The sequence below is a fragment of the Anabrus simplex genome, chromosome 1, assembly GCF_040414725.1.
Source record: "Anabrus simplex isolate iqAnaSimp1 chromosome 1, ASM4041472v1, whole genome shotgun sequence".
NCBI lineage: Eukaryota > Metazoa > Arthropoda > Insecta > Orthoptera > Tettigoniidae > Anabrus > Anabrus simplex.
Window position 1 is genome coordinate 840,831,501 of NC_090265.1, and position 24,534 is coordinate 840,856,034.

Here is a 24,534-nt window from a genome sequence, read left to right on the forward strand (position 1 = left end):
CTTTTGACCTTATCACGCAACCACTTGAGTTAACAACTCTACTGTAATTCTACGTACCTGATTCTCAATCAACAATGTTCGAAGATATATTTTTCGATATTTTAATTAATCCATGCCTCATTAATATCAAATAATTTGTACAATCCAAATGTATGTCAGATCATTATGACTATGTCTCGTTCTACAAATAACCGACTTGTACTTTTTTAGACAGACACTAGTATTCATTCCATGTACATATAATACTATGACAAGTTCATTATTGAATTTTAGTTGCATTTAAGCATCGCTTTCTCGACAGACTAGATTTTTATGACTGTTTTATCTTGTATTAAAGCATGTATTATACTTTAATGATGAACCAATTTCAGGGCCCTGACTTAGCTTTAGATTAAGTATGGCTGAAGATGCTTACAAAGCCTAAGCGAAACATGTCCCATTTTAACATATATGTAATATTTGTATCTTAAACTGAAAGATTGTAAAGTATAGAAATGGTGGTTTTTTAATAAACTTGTTTGAAACTTTGTCGGAAAAAGTCGTACTTAGTGTTTATACATCCCTGTTGATTAGTTTTTATTCGTATACTCAGTAGTACATTTTCTTGCTTAACACATTCTTTTTTGTCCCGTGTAGAAACGTCTTAATGAGGTTTTACTGTATATCATAAATATCATAAAATAATAAAACTACACTATTCATAATTCATAAAATAAACACATCCACAAGTTCAAAAGTGGCAAATTTATACAGATTTTTTTTTTTTTTTTTTTAACATTTTAAATTTACTTCCACAGCAGTACTCAACATAATTGAATTTTGCAACAGAACAATGGATTTTAAATTAGAGGAAAGTAACACAAAGTAACATATAAGTAACATAAAAGACATGTATTCCAACATACTGATTTGTAAAACAAAAGATAAGTGATTGGAATCCGTGTGATGATGAGGAGGAAGAGGAAGATGTGCCTCAAAGTGTTTAACAGAGTTTGCCTCTTGTGCAGCAAACATGGCACTTAGTCTTCAGGATTTTCTTCTGTCACGAAGTAATGTACCAGAATATGTGTTAAACTCAAATGCAGTGGTTGCTGACTATCTTGAATATTCGTTTGTATCTGGGAGTGTTCAGAAGAAAATCACAGATTTTTTCAAAATATAAAGTCGAGGACATAATGTATCGATACAGGGTCAAATTTGAGATGCTGAAAACTTCTTACAATAACCTGTACTTTATATAATTACTTCATGTATATACATATGTATTCTAATTTTCTTCTCATTTAATACATACAGTATTAAGGATTTTTATGTGTAAATTCATGTTGAAATAACGTAGATACTTCAAAAGATTTAGTAAGAGGGGGGTTCTTATGAATTGACTTATTTCAGTATAACAAAATTTCACTATAACAAATTAAATTGTGAGGTCCCCAAAATGTTGCTATACTGGTATTTTACTGTATATGGAGAAAGACAATAAAATGGGATTTCATTTTTGTGGGGTTACATGTATGACATAATTTCCACAACACAACCTGATAACAGGGATGATCTTGTGGAAAGATCAGGGCAGCAAATGAAATAATAATAATAATAATAATAATAATAATAATAATAATAATAATAATAATAATAATAATAATAATAATAATAATAATAATAATAATAATAATATTGGCAGAACATCCTACCAATGACTTTTTACAGTTTTTGAAGGAGTTCGGATCGAACCCACCCACTTATGTTCGGGAGGCCACCGCTCTACAGTCAGAGCTATCCAGTCCGGCCAGCAAATGAAAATCATGCCCTTCATGCTGACAAGGGTGCAAGAAAGTGTTAGTGCTTTGTGTGGAACCGGAGGTTGAGTATTTTAAATGTATTTTGTGAATAAAATAGTAGTAACAAATCTGCAGGGTTTATTTATGTTTTTCGTCATTCCATAACTCATCAACCTAATGCACAGATTAAGCAGATACAGTAGGTTGCTGGCACTTTGGATGTTTGGACTGAAAATCTACTTCTCCATAACACCTGTTGCTTAAGGCAACCCAACTTACAGAGTGGTGTATTCAACATGCTGTACATATTCGTAGAGCAATGATCATAACAACATTAGATCTGATTACCAGGTGTATGCTAAAGTTATTGCCGGTTATTGTGGTAAAGAAAACACATAATTTTCAAGGGAAATTTATTTTTTGTTTATTCAAAATATTGGCCATCGGCTTCTACACACTTCACCCATCTTTCAGGTGAGTTATGAATACCATGCCAGGAAAACTGCTTGTCTTTTGCGGCAAACCATTTGTCGAGCCATTTTCCAACTTCTTCAAAATTGCTGAAGTGCTGCTCCGCGAACGCGTGTCCCATTGATGCGAAGAGGTGATAGTCAGATGGCGCCAGGTTGGGGACGTACGGCAGGTGCAGAACGATGTCCCATCCAAGCGATTTCAAGGTGTCTTTCACTGGTTTTGCTGTGTGAGATGGTGCATTGTCGTGTAACAAAATCACTCTGCCGTGTCTTCCAGCCCAGATCGGTCGTCGTTTGATCAATGTGTGATTTAAATTAATCATTTGTTGGCGAAAGTGTTGTGCATTAATGTTTCCGCCGGGCTCCAAGAGTTCATAATACATCATACCGCTCTGGTCCCACCAGACACAAAGCACAATCTTCTTGTCGAAGCGATCTGGCCTTGGTGTGGAAGGACCAGCTTCGCGAGGTGACAGCCACGATCTTCTCTGTTTCAGGTTTTCAAAATACATCCATTTTTTGTCACCCGTCACAATTCGGTACAGAAATAATTTTCTTTTGTGGCATTGAAGCAGCATTTCACAAGTGACTTTGTGATTTTCCATTTATTTGTCATTCATTCAAATCATGTGGGACCCATTTACCAAGTTTATTGATCTTCCCCATTGCTCGTAAATGTCTGCTGATTGTTTCTTGTGACACATTTAATGATTGTGCCAATTGCTGTTGAGTTTGAGTAGGGTTATCATCCAGTAATACCTGCAATTGCTCGTCTTCGCACTTTTGTGGTCGACCAGAGTGCGCACTGTCTTTCACATTGAAGTCACCATGTTTAAACTGCCGAAACCATGTTTCACATGTTCTAATCGATGGAGCGTGTTTACCACATGTTTCTACCAGCAAACGATAACTTTCCATAGCATTTTTCTTTTGATTAAATAAGAAAAGCAATGCGTGCCACAAATGTTCTTTTTCAGGCACAAATGTCGACATGATCACTGAATGATACAACACAGACGCTAGACATGATCACTGAATGATACAACACAGACGCTAGTGTTTGGCAGACCCAACTTGTGTGTGTTGGTAGGTTAACCTTTTGTTCAGTGAGTTTTGGTGACACTCCCAGGCCACCAGGAGTAAGTTTTTTCTTGAAAATTTTGAATTCTTAATTTTATGTTTTTTGATTCTAACTTTTCTCTTATACTTACACTTGGGTAAACAACTGATACCTTCAATTTAATTGAAATCGGTGGCGTAGAAAATATTTTCTCGAAATAATGAAAGGAATAGTAAAATTGACAAAATTATAATTAGGCCTACTGTCTATATGTGATCAAGTTTGTGACCTTTACAACACACTGACTTGATTTTACAACAGTGTCACCTATCAAAATATCTTTAGGGTATGTTACTGACCTAGACACTCGAGTTTTTCATCGTGTACAATGCCCGTATCCTTTCCAGTATAAACAATAAAATCAAGTTTCACAGTCGCAAAGTATAAACATATTTATGCCAAACCTGTGTTGCTTTGATGGAATGTACTCTTTCTATATTAGGCGACCTTTCCAAGCAATTAGGTTCAATACAGATATTTTGGAAGGGATAGAATACAGATCAGGATTTCTCTCTGAAATACTTTAGTATAGGCCTAATTTTGTGAAGTCTGTCATCTGGGGGTTGTAGATTGTTGTCAGAAAAGTGAAGTAACCTTAGAAGGAGGGAGAAATTTTCAAGAGACGTCACTTTGGCGAACATCAGAGTTTTGAACGATTTATTTGTTGACCAACAGATTTTCATTTTTTTTCTTCACATAGCCCATCAACAAAATAGTTGCCAGGAAAAGATAAGGAGTCTCTACGGTAATGCCTTGCCACTTACGTAACTTCGATTTTTCCTTTACGTCCGTAGTTTCCGTAACAAATAAGTAGTACTTGTTCATTTCTGACATAATATTACGATCAAAAATTTCTTTGAAAATCAACACTTCAAGTCTTGAATTGTTTTCATCATCATTCAAACGAAGATTATCACTAATCCTTGAATTTGATGGATCAAAGTGAGCAGAAAGCGAAGGAAGAAACCTGCATACAGAACTCCACTTTCTTCCTTCGGTTTGAACAGCTGAAAGCTTATCCTTCTTTGTGACAGCGGAGCGCTGCATTTCGTCCTCAATTTCCGTGTTGTCGTCTTTTGAGGAATAACCAATTTCACTCTCATCGGACACAAAACAATCATTATCACTATCATAAATATCAATTTCATCGTCAGACTCCTCGTTAGTCAAAATATTACTTATATCTACCGGAACAAGCTCGCACCCTCGATTTGATCCCGTCATTACCACGTGTATTTGTTTACTATCAGAGTGTGTTTGTTTCTACGGAAACCACAGATGAGGGAAGAGAAAAATAATGTGTGTTGTCAAAGAATAGTCATGAAATGCACTCACAGGCAAAAACAATAGGAAACAGTTCCCGGGTGTTGTAATTTGTAGCACAATCGCGTAAGAAGTCAGGTTATGTAACTATGGATGCTGCGACAGAACTTCATCACAGAATATACGAGATGTGATAAAACACGAAATAAAGTTCGCTGAACATGCTAAATATCCCCAAACCTTGTTCTAAAAACCCGCCAGTACGATGTCAGGAAACAATTGCAAACATTCAACATGAAATGTGAATAGACAGCGGTACTGTTCAGGCGCAAATGTCGAGAACGTAAATAGACGGCAGTACTCCCGTGGGCCACTTGCAACACTGCCATAAATAGACGGCAGTACTGCTCATTGGGTTAATGTCAGACGAACAAACTGATATATGTGTCAAATTCATACTCTGTGTACTGTTCGCTGGCACCATTTCTTAGTGAAATCGGAAAAGACTTATGCATTCACCTGGTATTATCTATGTAGTGACATGACTGAACAATTAAGGTAGTAGCTGACAAATTGAACAGAGGAAGGAAGAATCAAACAAGAAAGCGGTGAATGAAAACGTAGATTTAACAGATAGATCTTATGGTGATGGTAGGATAGGAAGGGCCTAAGAGTTGGAAGGAAGCAGCCGTGGCCTTAATTGAGGTACAGCCCCAGCATTTGCCTGGTGTGAAAATGGGAAACCATGGAAAACCATCTTCAGGGCTGCCGACAGTGGGATTCGAACCCACTATCTCCCGGATGCAAGCTCACAGCCGCGCACTCACCGCACAGCCAACTCATCCGGTTATCATATATAATAGGCTAACAATTGAACCAATAACTTTCAGCAGCATTTTCAGGCAACCACCACCATCCGAGAGAACATTACTGGTCTGGGAATGGTAGACCTTTAGAACAGGATGTTTACAAGATGCATCTCGAACTGGGAGAAAACCGGCACATTTGAAAACTTGTTATGCTGTTGATGAATCATTAATGCTGACTCCATTCAAATTAACTTGAAAATGTGCTGAGGAATTGCATATTCCCCTTCAATCATGAGAGACCACATCCAAAAGAATTTGAAACTCCATTCCTATCACTTTTGCCAGTGACTAAGCCAACAAGAGAAGATATAAGGTGTGTCAAAAAAGTATGTGAATGGATCGATATCGCAATAGCAAAGTGTGGTAATACTTCAACACTTAGTGCATGCACATGTCAATAGAAAGACATCTCGAGAAGCATCACACAGCGTTTACAACATGAGGCTGAAGCAGGTTAGTCTGCTGTGGCCAGTTGAACATAGTGCGTGTAAAGACTCCTGTCACAATGCACTGAATCAATGGATTAACAAGAAGTTTTATTACAAATTGGGAAAAACGGTGATGGAGACACATGCAATGTTGGTGCAAGTGTACAGAACAGAAGCTGTAGGCAGAAAATGTGTTTTAAGACTGGTTCAAACAATTTCAGGATGGAATAGAAATTTTTGATGATACGTCATGTCCAGGTCGAAAGTCAACGAGCAGAGTGCAGAAAACATCAAGCTATCGGAAGCACCTGTTAGGTCATCACGGGCGAGAGGGAGAGCCGTTTCATTTTCCGTCTGTTAGCCTGGAACTGTTGGATCAAACACCTTGATATCCCAATTTTACTCGGTTTCCATCTAGGATACTCTCCCTCTCATAAGACCCCACCAGCACTTTTCTTCAATATAACAACTAAGTGTCACTGGTGCCAACAATAGTTTTTTCAACAAATTTGACTGGGCTAGTGTAATACATAATTTGGTAATTCACTAATGAGTAATAGTAAAATAGTTTGATTTTAAGTCAGGAATGTGCCACTTTTTTACTGACGGAAAATTTTGAAAAACTGTCAGATTACTTCTCTATACAGACAATCAGAACTTTAGCACATGTGGATGTTAAAAAAATATATAAATCAACAGCGACTATACCAAGATGACACTGTAAAGAATGTTCACAAAAAATTTTAGATTCTGTATGTTATATTATGTGTGTTAATTATTTAGTTTTTAAGTCACTTTTTACATATGTAACTGAAGATGGTCACACACTGACCGAAACTGATACTACTTCTTATGAGATAGGATAAAATATTGTGAACAGTAATATTTTTCCAAAACCAACAATTCGATTTGTTTCTTCAAAGAACATGTGAGCTATTCTGCGTCCTTTGGCAAACATGTATTGGTGTCAGAATGAATTTTTTAAAAATTTAATTAGGTGGATTCCTAATAGACAGCCTTTTCCTATTAAAGGTGGAAATTTGTTTATGGAGCCAAAATGTCAAATTTTGCGAATAGACAGTGTGTCAAATTACATTTAAATTCATAACACATCCTATATGCCTTTCTCCCATCATATATAACACTTTTGAAAATTTTGAGAGTTTCACGAGTCGCAAAATTTGACTGTTCCTAGTGACAATGAATTACGAAGTAGGCAAGGAAGTGAATTATAACCGAGTTTTGAGGACATAAAATAAATATAGCGTTTAGTGACGTTAGCCAAAACTACTGTGGAGTAGTGCCACTTTTGCATGAAAATAGGCAGTTGAATACATATTTCTTCCAGAATAAATGGATACCTGCAATCTATTCTGATGAAATTAGGTATGAACAGTTTATTTATGCTTAATTACTTGTATTTGTGGAGTGTTCATACTTGTTAACAATAAAAATGAAATCGCAAAAAAATTGATTCCGCTCACAACCAAAAATGTAATCTGCCCAGAAAGTGTTAAGAGTGGTTTAACTAAATTAAATGATCATATTATAACTCACCCCCTTTGCAGAAGAATTTTGATGAATTTATGTTTCTCACCAGAGTTGAAATTTGCTCCCAACCTGGCAGAAACACCAGAATAGCGCCATCTCCTTTGTGAGAGCAAATGTATTCGATGAGAGTCTGAATCAACTCCAGATCTGTGTGTTCAGACTCAGGCATTAACAGTTGATCTATCACCAGTTCGGAGAATCTATATCTCAAATTACTGTAACAAAGCAATTGACAAAACATGACTCCGCATTTTGCACAATGCATTTGTAAAATTGTTCCAATATGCACTTAATTAAAAGCATGGCCCTTAAGGCCCCTGAGGGAAATGGAAGTTAAACACTTCCACTACCTGTAATCTTGACACTTAGTAAGACAGAGAGAGTCTTCAGCTCTTTTTCTGGTTGCATTTACCCCACAGAAACAACATCCAACACACAACACATTTAACCTGGTATTTAGAAACTCACATGCAATGAATGTTTCAAATTCTGCACTGGACAAAGTAGATGAAATTTCAATGAGAAATACATGGAACAAATCACAAAAAAGTATTCCAAGCTCTTTAGTCCTTTTTAATCTTGAAACTACCAACGTTTTGCCTCAATGGGGCAGAACACCCATCAGTTGGATTGTCACAGCTCTCCAAGGTGCTGGGGGAAAGTCCACCATTTTACATTTTATACAAAAGCCAAAGGCAGGCACAAGTGCAGGTCATCTCTCCCCACTGAGTGCACCGTCACTGCACTGTCCTACATAAGACACTTGCAGTTGTGTCTCCATGACACACTACCTGCCAGCATCCTGGAAAGGTGTAGTAATCCAACTATTGAGCGCGCTGCCATACAGGGGTGAAATGCTGGTAATCTCACGACTGAAATGGCCTAAAAAGATTGAATACTTTGATATTTGCAATCAGTGAAATTATGGTTCCCTTCATGCAAATTAATTTTTGACACATCAGAGTAGTCAAATATGTAAAATATGTTTGCTAACCACAAAGCAGGTACTTTTTTTTAAATTTTTTTTAAATTTTTTTACTAGTTGCTTTATGTTGCACCGACACAGCCAGGTCTTATGGTGACGATCCGATAGGAAAGGGCTAGGACTCGGAATGAAATAGCCATGGCTTTAATTAAGGTACAGCTCCAGCATTCACCTCGTTTGAAAATGGAAAAACACGGAAAACCCTCTTCAGGGTTGCTGACAGTAGGGTTCGAACCCACTATCTCCCGAATACAAGCTCACAGCTGCACACCTTGACCGCACAGCCAACTCGCTTGATCATAGCAGATACAGACATGGATATACAGACACTAACACAAGCAAAAGCAGCTCTCTATATCAGCTCTAAAAGAGACACTCTTAGTCCCCTACACCTACTAAATTAGAGCTGTGGCTGCTGAGACACTCCCGTTGGTAGTTGGCCTCACCATTTACATCTGTCTGCTGCATCGCACTTTGTCAGGCCAATCTTATTTATAACTTTCCAGACCTGATCCCACTGTCTTGTTATAGGTTTTCCTGGTTGGAAGCCTTCCATGTGATACACCATATCAAACTTTCTTGATTATAGGCATTCTCTTTCTTTCCTCTGACATCTTACCATCTGAATCTCCTCCTCTTAACCTCTACTATAATATCAACGTCTTGAAACAGTTCTAACCCGTCGGTGGGGGCAGTAGAATAAAGCCATGGTATCTGCTGCCTGTCGTAAGAGGCAACTGAAAGGGGAATTTCGGGGGCTCTCTATTTCGGGAGTATGGGTTGGCGTCCATGGGTCTCCTAGCTGAGTCTAGCACTGCTTCCATTTATTCGTACTCAGCATGTACACACACAAAATTTTGGTACATTGTAGCACTCTATTTCCACTCTACATCATGAAATGCCTCCCTTTAAAACACTTAAGTAGATAAACCTTCCCGGTGGAATGCAGAATCACCTGAAGCACAAGCATACAACTGAACAGCACACACCCCACTATTGCCTCCACTTCTGACATTAATTTCCATGATAATATCATTATCAACAAACTATCATTCTAAATAAGATCACTATCACTCAAATTGTTACAACTCTTGTTCGAAAGCAAAGAAATACTCTCATCAGAGCGCCACACTTTCCACTTTACACCATAATCGGCTGTCATTCATGACATTCAAGTTGCCAAAAAAAAAACCCCAGTAAATAGAGACAGTTAATATATCCACCTATAGGAAGAGGAAACAATACACTATCCCGATGTAAATGTAATGCCCATGTCCTTGTTTTAATCACTCTTTCTGTTCTTCAGTTGGATAAATAGAATAATTAGTTCAGCTAAACGCATATATTGCTTGCAATGAATACCAGGAGGAGAATCCTTACTTATGAATAAGAAGGCATGGCATTGACTAGACCAGCTAACAGTTCTCTTAAAGCGTCTGAAATGAAGTTCCCCTATTCTTGCTTATAAGCTACAAGAAATGATAAAACAAAGAACAAGAATATACAAGAGCAACTTGCAGAGGAGCTGGATGGAAACATCAGAAGTGAAAAGACTGCAATGACATGGTCATAAGAAGGGTCTTCTTCTATTATTATTCCTCCTCTCCTGGCCTTTCCCCAATTCCTTACGATCAGTACTGGGTATGGATTTGGCTCAGTTTTTACAGCCGGGTGCCCTTCCTGTCACCAATCCAAAAGGGAGTAATGTGTTCACTTATCGCATGTTTTTATGGTGTTTGGTATAGAGTGTTGTATGCAGATGTATCAAAATGAACACTAACACCCAGTCCCCAAGCCAAAGCAAAACTATACACAGTGAAAATATCCAATCTAGCCAGAAATTGAACCCAGGTCCGTCCGAGTTCAAGGCCATGACGCTGACATTCAGCCATTGAGCCAGATGTAATGAACGATGTCTAATGAGCAAATTTTGAACAAACTGTTTACATGGTATTTGAGAGAGACAAATTTGCAGAAGGATTAGAAAAAATGTGCAAACTGGCACAATATAACTGATCAACAGTTCTGGATGGAGTTTTCAAACAGGTAGAGGCTCACATAAAACAGAAGTGATGAACGGATGATGAAGATGATTGTGGTTTCGTCTAACTATTGCTAGCCTGGTACAGCCCTTGTAAAACATCTGTTGTGTGTAGGAAACTGCAAGTTTATGCAACATAAACAGGCGTCAGGCAGGAAGATGAGTTTTCACCTTTACTTTTTAACTGTGCTCAGGAGAAGGTGATTGGAGAAAATCAGACACGAAAAGGTTAAATTAGGAAACCAAAAATATAACATGTATTGTGCCCTGACAGCAGTCCCTGTGACCATGTTGTAAATTTTAATTCTGTATCTCAAGGTTGGGTTAAGCCGCGGCGAAGCAATGCAGTCGGAGATCCATGAAGGCTCCACTCAAGGGACGTGCAAGTCCGACGAGTTGGGACACAGGTTAATTAAGTGGACTGTTATCATCGTGGCTTTTAACGTAGAATGTACTCATCATTTTCTGCCTAAATTACGTGAATATTCCGCAATAAAGTATTAAGAGATCGAAGATTTTGGCATATTCGACGAGACACATCGACCAACATTTTATCTTATACTAAATTAAATAACTATCCTAATGTTCCTACGCTACTTGAAATGAGAACTCCGTAAAATGTTTTAATTATGGAAGGATCTCCCGTTTAATGACTTAAAAATAACTTTAAATGCATCAACTACATTAAAAACAAATTATTGGCAACACAAACGGATATAAAAGGAAAATGTTATGTTAAATTGAAAATAAATACCTAACTTCAAGCTCTTGTTATAAATAAATATAACATTGTCAATCGAAACAAAAGAGACAAAGTGTCCCTCTGCTGAAGGCTTACATGAAAAAAAAAAAATCAGTTAACAATCTCGCATTTTTCAAAAAATAAATCACTGGGAATTATGGAATCATCCACTTCAGAATGCTATTTACTACCCAAATATCTCATAATATTCCGTCATTTCTCTTTTAAAAATCACCGCATTAAATGTCGGTATCTATCTATCTAGCAACTTGAAAAATACCGTTATTCTAACTTCATAAAATCACCATAAATGCAATAGAAATGCTTGAAAGACACAGGATCATAACATAATGTAACATCCATCAACATCATGCATTTAAAAGACAGACTCGATCCTCTCGTACATTCATCGGTGACTGCACCTAGATAAAAAAAAACATCAAGAGACATTGCAACGTCTACAATAACCTTGACTAACTACGTTGATTCTGCGCCTCCGGATACCACTGCGACGTTTGACCTGGAATACTACATTAGCACTAGGCGCCAACTCAAATGATCTACAAAATCCAACTAGCAAAGAAATGGTTTACTTACCATAGAAGATCATATTTCCTTTACGACATGACCTTAATACCTTTACGTTACCGATTATCTTGCGAAGATCCTAAACATCCCTTTAAAATCGTGCGCTCTGGTCAATCTTGTATTTAAATAGGATAAATGTGACGACCAACTACTAGTGTTCGTGAGTGCAACACCCTACAACATTATTCTAAAATACGGCCTCGTACCTAAATAAATTATTCATCACGACAACATCAAAATTCACGCATGACCAACATAATTCCTACCGTCAATACCATCATCAGGACCTTCACATAACATCATCATAAAATTCGCAATCCTAATGATACGTCTATAATCATCACATCTCTCTATCCACGAAAATACTTTCAAAGATCCTACCATAACTAACACCTTATAACATCGCACAACTCGTCATGCACAGCGAATTCACAATACTAAAGAACAATCTATTCAGGCAATTACGTAAATTACTAAATACGTTGCCGCATTAATTCCATATCACCACAATAGTATCACACTTCTATTATCAAACACTGTATTTCCACACAAGCACATAACATTTTGAAGACCACAGAATCGCACATCGCAAAATACCGAGCTCCTCCGAGGTATTCTGAGCTACAGGTTAAAATTAACGTTCATTACCATAACATCATTACGGTACCAATAACATCCATGTCGAAGAAACTTTCGCAAAACCTTGCTAGCAAACATTAAAGAAATCTTACACAACTATCGCATATTATCACAACGTAGTCTGGCTCACCACACTAGACGTAACGATCATAAATATTACAACGCAATGTCCAACAAATAACGGTCGCTTTCAAGTTAAAATTGTTCATGTCAAAATTGACAACAAAATAAATACTACTCTACAACTACAATAAGCAATTACGTGGCGGAATATGTATAAGATATTCAAGTACTCATCCTGGGTTGTTGCTCCACGACGGTGTCACCTTCCGAGTTCAGCTCTCACTCAATAACATTATCAAGTATTGTCCATCACATTTCAGATCAGATCCTTTGAGGTCCCTCTATTTTAGTTGTTCATGTTGATACGTGCACACACAGCATCTGAATAATTATCTGATGACGTTTCCATATTACCTGAAACTTAGAGATATCAATTAGAACAAGGTCATACACCTTAATACAATTTTAACAGTTCAAGCGATACACTTGCCTTTTCATTCAATAACAAGATATCTTGTTTTACAATATTGTATGTTTATAATATGCCAATATCTCTTTAGTAACTCCTTTCAATACAAATCTTTTCCCTATGAATTCTTGCTTCCGATCTTTTTGAGATGCAGATTGAGAGTGTATCAACTTCTTCAGAGACAAAACAGATTCTACTACAACATAATAATTGGAGACGGTTTGCTTTTCAGAATTCTTCTCAGCTTCTAGCTCCCATATGTTTCTGACAATTGGAAACATTTGACACATAATGTAAGACGATCTCGTACAAATCAGCTGTATTAGTAAAGGAACTTATTTAATAATTGCCGCCTCGTATTTAGGTTAGTAATCGACAGTTTCCTTTCTTCATCTCGATCGTCGGATCGTGCGAGACTAGATGTACAAGGTATGGCCCTCTCATATAAATTTATTGTTTTCATATTTCATGGCCCTTAGTAACATTCTGTCGCAGATATACTGCCGTACATGCATTTCGGAAACTTTACTTGAAGAATACGTATTATTCATATAATCCTGCCCTATGTTTCACAATGTTTAACTTTCTGCTAATATTTCCGAGATACCACGGGGTTTAGAGCTGGTTATCAATCTGCTGATATCTTCAATTCGGCGATGCCGTTCACGTAATTATACAAATCAACTGCCCTCTAATTCATCTGGAGGTGTGATAACCGGACATAAGATTTCATTGACATCATTTCTCGACATAAGCTTCCAATGTGTCCACCAATCTCATCCTGACATACATTGGAAGGTTATATTCCTCCTCTACTCAAAAATGAAATTTCGTATGAAAGGAGAAATTTCATGTTCATGCCAGATCTTATCATAATTCTCTTCTTCAAAGAAATCTTCTTTAATCAAGTCTGAAATGAACGAAAATAACTCTGGTCTTGAGATACTGTTATTCCATATCCTGTCTTCCAATCCTGTCTGGACTTCATCATTCGTCATCTGATCCGTCGGTCAGCGAATAAACATCCCAAGCATCTCCGTTTCTTTCGTCCTCCACGATGATATTGACTTCCTCCTCTTCAACGATCGGGAAACTGTACTGTTTAAGGCTTGAAGCATTGAATATAGCAATGTTGTTGGATTCCAAACTCTGTATTTTATAGGCGTTATTGCCCAGTGCTTCAATAACTTTGAACGGCCCAATGTACAAATGTGCAAACTTGGAATAGAATTTTTCCGTGGGACAAGATACGGCTGGTTTTCTTACAAGAACATATGTTCCAACCTCTAAAGGTTCTCGAAATTTCTTATGCCTTAACTTCTTGAGACGTTTTTCGGCCTGCCTTTTCATACATGCCTGAGCTTGCTTTATGTTCTCTTCGACGCTAGGACTTTCTTCGACAGGTCTAGCAATGATCTCGTTCCAGGGACGTCTTGGCTGCTCGTTCATGTGAAGAATGCTCGGAATATTGCCGATAGACTCGTGCCATGTAAAATTTATACAATCGGCTATTGTCGGTAAACAAGAAGTCCATGTCCAATGACGTTCATGGCAGAAAATCCTACAATACTTCGCAATTTCCTTCATGACCCTTTCAGCTGCATTGGATTCAGGGTGCCTTATCGAACTGAACCGATGTTGAATGTTCATTTTCCTTAAAGCTTCCGCAAACTCGTTTGACGTAAACTGTGTTCCATGGTCTGTTATTATGCATTTTGGTTTACCCATCTTTGGTATCGTTACTCTTTCTAAACTCCTAATTATGGACTTAGAGTTGGCCTTCCTAATGGGCTGAAGTGATACAAATTTTGACATCACATCGAGGACTACCAATACGAAACGGTTTCCACGTTTACCTACGGGTAAACTCCCATACAAATCCATGGCATATACTTCCCTAGGTCGGTCTGGTATTACAGCTATCGGTGGTTGATACAATAATACGGAGTTGTATTTCACCCTCTGGCATATATCACAGGTTTTTACTATTCTCCCTATGGTTCTCCGGAATCCAGTCCATGTGAAAGTCTCTCCTATTGTAGCTGCTAATTTATCTAGACCACCATGACCAATCATTCTATGGATGTACCATATGAGTTTACATCTTAATTTGCGTGGCACCACCACTCTTAATTTCTTCCGATCTTTGTCTATATATTTATACAAGATGTTATTCGTCAGTACGTAATCATCTATTTGATCTTCGGGTCCATCATTAGCTGACCTTCTTAGACAATACTCGATAATCTCTTTCAGAGATGAATCTTCAAGTTGCAGCTCTGGCAATCGTTTTAGGCTTTCCAAACATTCTTCATCCTCTTGAGTTATTTCGATAACATTGACCTCCAGAGGCTCTTCTGTTGGATTTCGGCTTAGACTGTCTGCCAACACATTACTTTTACCTGGGCAGAACTCAATTCTTAAATTAAATTGCTGCGCATAAAGTGCCCATCGTGATACTCTCTCGCTGGATAATGTGGTTTTTAATACAAACGTTAGTGCTTTATGGTCCGTCCTAACAACTACCGGATACCCATACACTATTTTCCTCCACTGTTGTAATGCGTAAACAATGGCCAACATCTCAAGCTCAGTGGTCGTATACTTAAGCTCATGGTTTCTTAATTTCCTACTAACGAAAGCCAAATAGTTTATATTATTCTCCCCATTACTCTCCTGATACAATACAGCTCCAACTCCAACTGCTGAGGCATCAGATTGAATGATAAACTCACGATCGAAGTCCGGATATCCAAGTTTTATACTGTTAGCTAGTAATTCCTTCGCGTTAACAAAAGCTCGATCATGACTCTCATTCCACCGCCAACGATTATTGGTCTTCAATAAATCTTGCAGGGGAGCTAATATCTCTGTATACCTTGGACAGTGGCTAGCGAAAAATCTTGTCATTCCCAAGAATTGTCGGATATGTTTAATCCTTCTGGGCTTCGGAAAGTTACATATGGCCTGTATCTTAACTGGGTTTGGTCTTATTCCAGTTCCATCAATTACATGTCCAACAAACAAGATTTCAGATTGGCAGAACTTTGACTTGGATCGATTGATTTTGAATCCAGCCTCATCTAAATTTCTTAGCAGCTGTTCCAACTTGACTACATGCTCCTCGAAAGTTGCTGTCGCCAGTACGATGTCATCAACATAAATGGTTATAAATTCTTTCACTTCCGGTTTCAAGTTCCTGTCTAAAGCTCGTACCAATGCAGCCGCAGAGTTAGAAATGCCGAATGGGAGTCTTTCAAAGATATACGTTTGATTATCAAACATGAAACCGGTAAATAGCTTGGATTTACTCTCCAAAACTATGTGGAAGTATGAGGAAGTCAAATCTAAGATCGTGAAAAATCTCTTGTTCCGAAATCCTCTTATTATCTCTTTTATTACTGGGGCTTTATCATACTCAGGAATTAATTTGGAGTTGACCTGTCTCGCATCAATGCACACGCGAATTGATCCGTTGCTTTTTCTTACCACTACCAGAGGGCTAACGAATGGTGTATGTGCTTTAGATATCATACCATTATCCATCATCTCCTGTATTACCTTCCTAGCCTCGGGCATGAATTTATCTGGTATAGGGTACGGTTTAATCTTAAACGGCCTCCAATCTTTCACTAATAACTTGTACTCAAAGTTCTTTATTGCTCCAGGCTGGCTCTTAAAAGCATTGCTATACCTTTTCAGCAAATTCTCAATTATCCCTTGCTGTTCAGAATTTCCTCCTATTCCACTGTCGATTGTCTGTCCACATACAGCATCTTCTGTGTCGTATCTTTCCATTATCTTCTCGGCAACATGGGCAGCTTCATTTATTGAAATATTCATGGTTTTCTGTAGCTCGCTCGTTTCCTTGTTTTCTATTCTAGCTGTAATGTCCTGTCCTCTTTCACCGTCACATCTGATCCTTATTTCTTCTTTCTTTAAATCAATTACTATGTTGTTTTCCCTGATAAAATCTGATCCAATAATTAAGTTATATTGGATTTTCTCCATGACTACAAATGGATGTTCCATTAAATTTCCTCCGATTTCTATTGGCAAATAAGTTTGTATCTTGCATTTCGTGACCTTGTCTGGAATTATGCCCTTGATTTTCATGTTGGCAATCGGAATTACAGGCAAGTGTGCTTTGTCTTGCAACTCTGAGAATAGTAGTTTGGAGATGATACTTATACTTGCTCCAGTATCCAATAATGACAATACTCGAATACCCAATATTGTGACGTAAATAACGGGCAGTCCTCTCTTTAATTTTGTTCCTTCTGGTAGACCGTCTTCGTGTAGCAATTCCTCGGGTTCAAATTCCCACGATTCGATTCCTGCTATGACCCATTCGTGCTGCCTATAATTTGGGTTTAATTTATTAATTCTATTATTCGTCATTGATTCCAAAACGAAGTTTTTTTTTTCACCCCGTCATCGCCTTGATTATTCTTGTCAAATGGTGTGGCTGCGGGATTTAACGTTTTATCAGCGCTTTCTTTTCTTTGTTCTTGCTGATACAACAGACTAGTCGCGCCCACGCAATCAGCGTTCATATCTTGATTCAATATCGCTCGTTCCCATTGCTTGCATTCCTGCTGCTTTCTTAATTCGCCAAGGTACCTTTCTCTTTCCTTGTTTATCTCCTCGTCCTGTCGAATATCTGATTGTCTTGAATTTTCTCGATACCTATCTCTGCGGTATGGCCATTTATCTCTGTTTCGACTCCACCTTGTATTTCTGTAATACCTAGGATATCTCCGCTCTTCGTTCCGAGACGGTGCCCACTTCTGGCGTGTTTTGTCACTCTTCTCATCCCTATGTTCCACTCTTCTGTAGCCTTCATTCGTCCTAGGTCTGTCTCCTTGACCGTGACTATTGTATCCCTGGTTTCTTTCTACACCTTCATCTCCTGCTGGTGTTACCACATTTACCGTCGGATCGACGTGTCTTACTATGCGGCTATTAGTATGTGTTGACGTGCTGTCAATTTGCCGAAGTATCGACTCTGCTTGCACGGCTGATTGAATATTTGCCGCCGTCAATAATCTCTGTATATCCGCAGGGAACTGTTTGATTATTGCTCGTACCATTTCTGTTTCTGTAGGTGGAGAATCAAGCTCCTTCAGTCGATGAAATTGCATCGTGAAGTATTCGGCAAACCTACTCGGTCCCGTTAAAGAATATTTCTTCGAGTATAGATCGAGTCTGATTCCTTGCTGTACGTCTATTCCCCAGAATTTATCCAAGAAAGCTTGTTTAAAGCCTGCATAATCCTCAAAAACGTAGCGAAAAGCTTTAAACCAAATGAGTGGTGCACCTTCTAAGTGTTTCTCCACTGTCTTTAACTGGCGTTCTGTAGATACCTTTGTCTCCCTAAAGTATTCCTCAATCTCTCTTAGGAAACCACGAGGAGTCATACTGGATCCTATATTTCCGTTAAATTTCTTAGGCCTATCTTCATAAGTGCGTATAATGTTAACAATCTGGGTTCCACTTCCTGTATGAACTGTCCCGTTGTCATTAATATCAACGCAAAGTTGTGGTATCTCAAATTGACTGTTTACTTCAGTCTTCCTTCCATCCTCAATTATCGTCTGCCGGTCGTTCAACGATGATACCAAATTCCTATTTGTTTCGTTTTCAATCCTCAGGTTCTGTACGTCCTTTTGAATAGCATTTAAATCGTCTTTTAACCCTTTTATTTGCTGATTCATCAAAGCTTTATTTTCTTCGGATTCTTCCGTTATCAAATTGAATCTGTCATTTATTTGTTCCCTTGCTTGGGTTATCTCTTTCCGTATATTCTCATTGGTGATGTTGACTTCATCCGATACCTTCTTGAGTTTTCCATCCCAATTATTATCGGACTCTTTCATCTTCTCCTGCATCCCGTCTACTTCTTCTTTGAGCTCTTTAAGGTCATGGTCGACTTGAACTCGCAACTCTTGGATGCTTGACTTAAAATCATCTTTCAATTCTTCGAATTTTTCTTGAAAATTCCTCTTATTCTCAATCATCGCCGCATTCACTTCTTCTTTTAAATTTAATACTTCTCCTTGTACTTCAGCGACTTTCGATCCTAACGATACAATCTCTTCTTGCATCACCTTCATATTTTCTTGCACCATATCGGTGATTCTGTCGAAAGTTCCTTGCATTTTCTCGTGGGATTCGTGGATTTCTGCTCTAGTAGTATTCTGTGATTCCTGGATTTTCCTCTCGGTGTTTTCTTGTGCCTCTTGAATCTTTTTCTCAGTATTCTCTTGTGATTCTCGTACCTCTTGAATCTTTTTCTCAGTACTTTCTTGCGATTCTCGTACTTCTTGAATTCTCTTTTCTGTATTCTCTTGCGATTCCTGCATTTTATTCATTTTTCCAGCGAGCTCCTCCAATAACAGTTTTACTTGAGCAAGAGACGCCATCGTAATTTCCTATATCGTTCCTTAACAAGAATATATCACTCTCAATCTCACTCTACAGTCTTTATCTAGTGTTTCCACAACACCTATACCTGCCTAGCACCTCACGAATTAGATTCAATAAATGAACGTATGGGTCTCTCCGGATCTGACCCGAAATATGACGGACATCCAATAATAAGTGACACGGAACAACCTATCGCTCTATCCGAGTTAAATGATTCATTATCCCGATTAACAAGAGCTGAAACTTTACGGAAAATCCTTCCATAATGTCATAAAATGAAACTAAGTAAAATCGTAGTACTAATTAACGGTCAAATCCTTCCAATATTACTCATAACATATGTGATTAAATAAATATCTCAAACATTCTTCACCAACAACGTTGTAGATTCAATGTTCTCTGATTACCAATGTCTTTTCGAGTTTTCCTTTCTTTAAGTCCACTGCCACACGATAAATAATTCGACTCTAGTCGTTCAGTAATAAAACAATTCAACTCTGGCCCCACAGTTGGGCGTCAAGTAAAATTATAATACCTATATGTGCCCTGACAGCAGTCCCTGTGACCATGTTGTAAATTTTAATTCTGTATCTCAAGGTTGGGTTAAGCCGCGGCGAAGCAATGCAGTCGGAGATCCATGAAGGCTCCACTCAAGGGACGTGCAAGTCCGACGAGTTGGGACACAGGTTAATTAAGTGGACTGTTATCATCGTGGCTTTTAACGTAGAATGTACTCATCATTTTCTGCCTAAATTACGTGAATATTCCGCAATAAAGTATTAAGAGATCGAAGATTTTGGCATATTCGACGAGACACATCGACCAACATTTTATCTTATACTAAATTAAATAACTATCCTAATGTTCCTACGCTACTTGAAATGAGAACTCCGTAAAATGTTTTAATTATGGAAGGATCTCCCGTTTAATGACTTAAAAATAACTTTAAATGCATCAACTACATTAAAAACAAATTATTGGCAACACAAACGGATATAAAAGGAAAATGTTATGTTAAATTGAAAATAAATACCTAACTTCAAGCTCTTGTTATAAATAAATATAACATTGTCAATCGAAACAAAAGAGACAAAGTGTCCCTCTGCTGAAGGCTTACATGAAAAAAAAAAAATCAGTTAACAATCTCGCATTTTTCAAAAAATAAATCACTGGGAATTATGGAATCATCCACTTCAGAATGCTATTTACTACCCAAATATCTCATAATATTCCGTCATTTCTCTTTTAAAAATCACCGCATTAAATGTCGGTATCTATCTATCTAGCAACTTGAAAAATACCGTTATTCTAACTTCATAAAATCACCATAAATGCAATAGAAATGCTTGAAAGACACAGGATCATAACATAATGTAACATCCATCAACATCATGCATTTAAAAGACAGACTCGATCCTCTCGTACATTCATCGGTGACTGCACCTAGATAAAAAAAAACATCAAGAGACATTGCAACGTCTACAATAACCTTGACTAACTACGTTGATTCTGCGCCTCCGGATACCACTGCGACGTTTGACCTGGAATACTACATTAGCACTAGGCGCCAACTCAAATGATCTACAAAATCCAACTAGCAAAGAAATGGTTTACTTACCATAGAAGATCATATTTCCTTTACGACATGACCTTAATACCTTTACGTTACCGATTATCTTGCGAAGATCCTAAACATCCCTTTAAAATCGTGCGCTCTGGTCAATCTTGTATTTAAATAGGATAAATGTGACGACCAACTACTAGTGTTCGTGAGTGCAACACCCTACAACATTATTCTAAAATACGGCCTCGTACCTAAATAAATTATTCATCACGACAACATCAAAATTCACGCATGACCAACATAATTCCTACCGTCAATACCATCATCAGGACCTTCACATAACATCATCATAAAATTCGCAATCCTAATGATACGTCTATAATCATCACATCTCTCTATCCACGAAAATACTTTCAAAGATCCTACCATAACTAACACCTTATAACATCGCACAACTCGTCATGCACAGCGAATTCACAATACTAAAGAACAATCTATTCAGGCAATTACGTAAATTACTAAATACGTTGCCGCATTAATTCCATATCACCACAATAGTATCACACTTCTATTATCAAACACTGTATTTCCACACAAGCACATAACATTTTGAAGACCACAGAATCGCACATCGCAAAATACCGAGCTCCTCCGAGGTATTCTGAGCTACAGGTTAAAATTAACGTTCATTACCATAACATCATTACGGTACCAATAACATCCATGTCGAAGAAACTTTCGCAAAACCTTGCTAGCAAACATTAAAGAAATCTTACACAACTATCGCATATTATCACAACGTAGTCTGGCTCACCACACTAGACGTAACGATCATAAATATTACAACGCAATGTCCAACAAATAACGGTCGCTTTCAAGTTAAAATTGTTCATGTCAAAATTGACAACAAAATAAATACTACTCTACAACTACAATAAGCAATTACGTGGCGGAATATGTATAAGATATTCAAGTACTCATCCTGGGTTGTTGCTCCACGACGGTGTCACCTTCCGAGTTCAGCTCTCACTCAATAACATTATCAAGTATTGTCCATCACATTTCAGATCAGATCCTTTGAGGTCCCTCTATTTTAGTTGTTCATGTTGATACGTGCACACACAGCATCTGAATAATTATCTGATGACGTTTCCATATTACCTGAAACTTAGAGATATCAATTAGAACAAGGTCATACACCTTAATACAATTTTAACAGTTCAAGCGATACACTTGCCTTTTCATTCAATAACAAGATATCTTGTTTTACAATATTGTATGTTTATAATATGCCAATATCTCTTTAGTAACTCCTTTCAATACAAATCTTTTCCCTATGAATTCTTGCTTCCGATCTTTTTGAGATGCAGATTGAGAGTGTATCAACTTCTTCAGAGACAAAACAGATTCTACTACAACATAATAATTGGAGACGGTTTGCTTTTCAGAATTCTTCTCAGCTTCTAGCTCCCATATGTTTCTGACAATTGGAAACATTTGACACATAATGTAAGACGATCTCGTACAAATCAGCTGTATTAGTAAAGGAACTTATTTAATAATTGCCGCCTCGTATTTAGGTTAGTAATCGACAGTTTCCTTTCTTCATCTCGATCGTCGGATCGTGCGAGACTAGATGTACAAGGTATGGCCCTCTCATATAAATTTATTGTTTTCATATTTCATGGCCCTTAGTAACATTCTGTCGCAGATATACTGCCGTACATGCATTTCGGAAACTTTACTTGAAGAATACGTATTATTCATATAATCCTGCCCTATGTTTCACAATGTTTAACTTTCTGCTAATATTTCCGAGATACCACGGGGTTTAGAGCTGGTTATCAATCTGCTGATATCTTCAATTCGGCGATGCCGTTCACGTAATTATACAAATCAACTGCCCTCTAATTCATCTGGAGGTGTGATAACCGGACATAAGATTTCATTGACATCATTTCTCGACATAAGCTTCCAATGTGTCCACCAATCTCATCCTGACATACATTGGAAGGTTATAGTATATAGATTGCTTAGCTTTTACAGATGACAGTGCCTTGATTACAGACACAATGGAGAACGCCAAAATCCAAATCAAAAACTTAATAGATCAAGCAGGAAAAATAGGTTTACAAATCACTTTCCCAAAGAAAGAATTTATAACAAACATTGAAGATTGACCTGATAAAATAATCTTAAATCAAAACAAAATCAAAAAGTCAACTCCTTTAAATATTTAGGTGAATGGATAAATATAAACATCAATGAAAGAAACAGCTCAGAGGTAAGAGCAAATAAGATGAACGTAGGATTCCAGATCACTAAAAATGAATTAAAAAAAAAAAAAGGCAATACCGTGGAATACCAAACTGAAACATTACAATACAGAGGTGAGACCTGAGGCTCTTTATGGAGCCGGAACACTGAAACTAATGCGGAAAGGTAAGATAAACAAAAATCATGAACACAGAAAGAAGACTGGTTGGCCCAAGGACAACAGAAGCAGAAATAAAGGATAGTGGTTTGTGTGTGTTGTATGAGTTGCAGGAATGCTGAAGATGGCACACATACCCAGTCCCTGAGCCAAGGGAATTAACCACTGAAGATAAAAATTCTTCGAAGTGAATCTGGGGCCCCTAGAACTATAAGGCAAGGAGCCGTAAATGACAACGACGACGACTCCTACCTTATAGCTTTTTGTTTCTATTTGATCTCAAATTAGCACAGCAAAAAAGAAAGTAGCCACCTAGTCATAAACTTTATGAAAGGAATCTCGAAAACAACAAGCATTCACTTACTTTACATGTGGAACTATGTAATTGAAGAACTCCTCTTGTCTTGCATCAGCCACAGCGTATCTTCTGTTCCTGTTCTGTCTCCTCTGTCTCAAGAATTGTTCTCTTACATAACTGTAATGTGAAATACAAATTATAGCCTTGTTAAATCAGAGAATTTGCAATCTTCAAAGGAACAAAAAAGTTACCATACATTTATACAGAAATTAATTATTTAATTCAGAATTAAAAACCTTGAAGAAAAATAAAAAGTTTCAAATACAGTTGATTCCCTCTAGTTCAGCTTCGGTTAGTTCTGCCACCAGAAAGTCCAGCCAGCATCTGTCCTTGAGCCAAGCTTCCCTTCCCTATCTCCTGTCCTGCTCAGACATACGTAAGTCACCACCTGTCTCTCTAGTTTCCGATTACATCAGTTGGTTGATAGTTACGTTAATGTGCAGTGTGTGTGTTTCCGATACTCAACAGTAATGAGTGTCAAAAGGAAAAGTACATGAGTTAGTTTGGAACAGACTAAACGCTGAAGAGCGTACTCAGCGTGAATCGGTATATAGTATTTGTAAGCTTCTTAATGTTGGGAATAGCTCAGTCAATGATTGGCATCATAACAGAAACTCTATTGAGAGTTTCCGTACTGAAATGGAAACAGACAAGGCATTATCAACATATCGCACCTTAAGAAAACTGAAAAATAAATTGTCAGATGAAGCATTATGGGTTTGGTTCATTCGTGTGCA

The 24,534-nt window shown here is 37.6% G+C and overlaps 1 protein-coding gene across 3 annotated transcripts in view; it reads right to left on the reverse strand.

Annotated features, from left to right (window-relative positions):
- The window catches only part of LOC136857612 (ATP-dependent DNA/RNA helicase DHX36), a 294,182-nt gene that overhangs the window by 183,551 nt on the left and 86,097 nt on the right, over positions 1–24,534 (reverse strand). For all 3 annotated transcript variants that reach the window (XM_067136394.2, XM_068225253.1, XM_068225254.1), the window contains exons 7-8: positions 23,804–23,914; positions 7,492–7,700 (exon numbers count right to left, since the gene is read on the reverse strand). In XM_067136394.2, the coding sequence (XP_066992495.2) occupies positions 7,492–7,700; positions 23,804–23,914 (320 nt within the window). The remainder of the gene's footprint in view (positions 1–7,491; positions 7,701–23,803; positions 23,915–24,534) is intronic.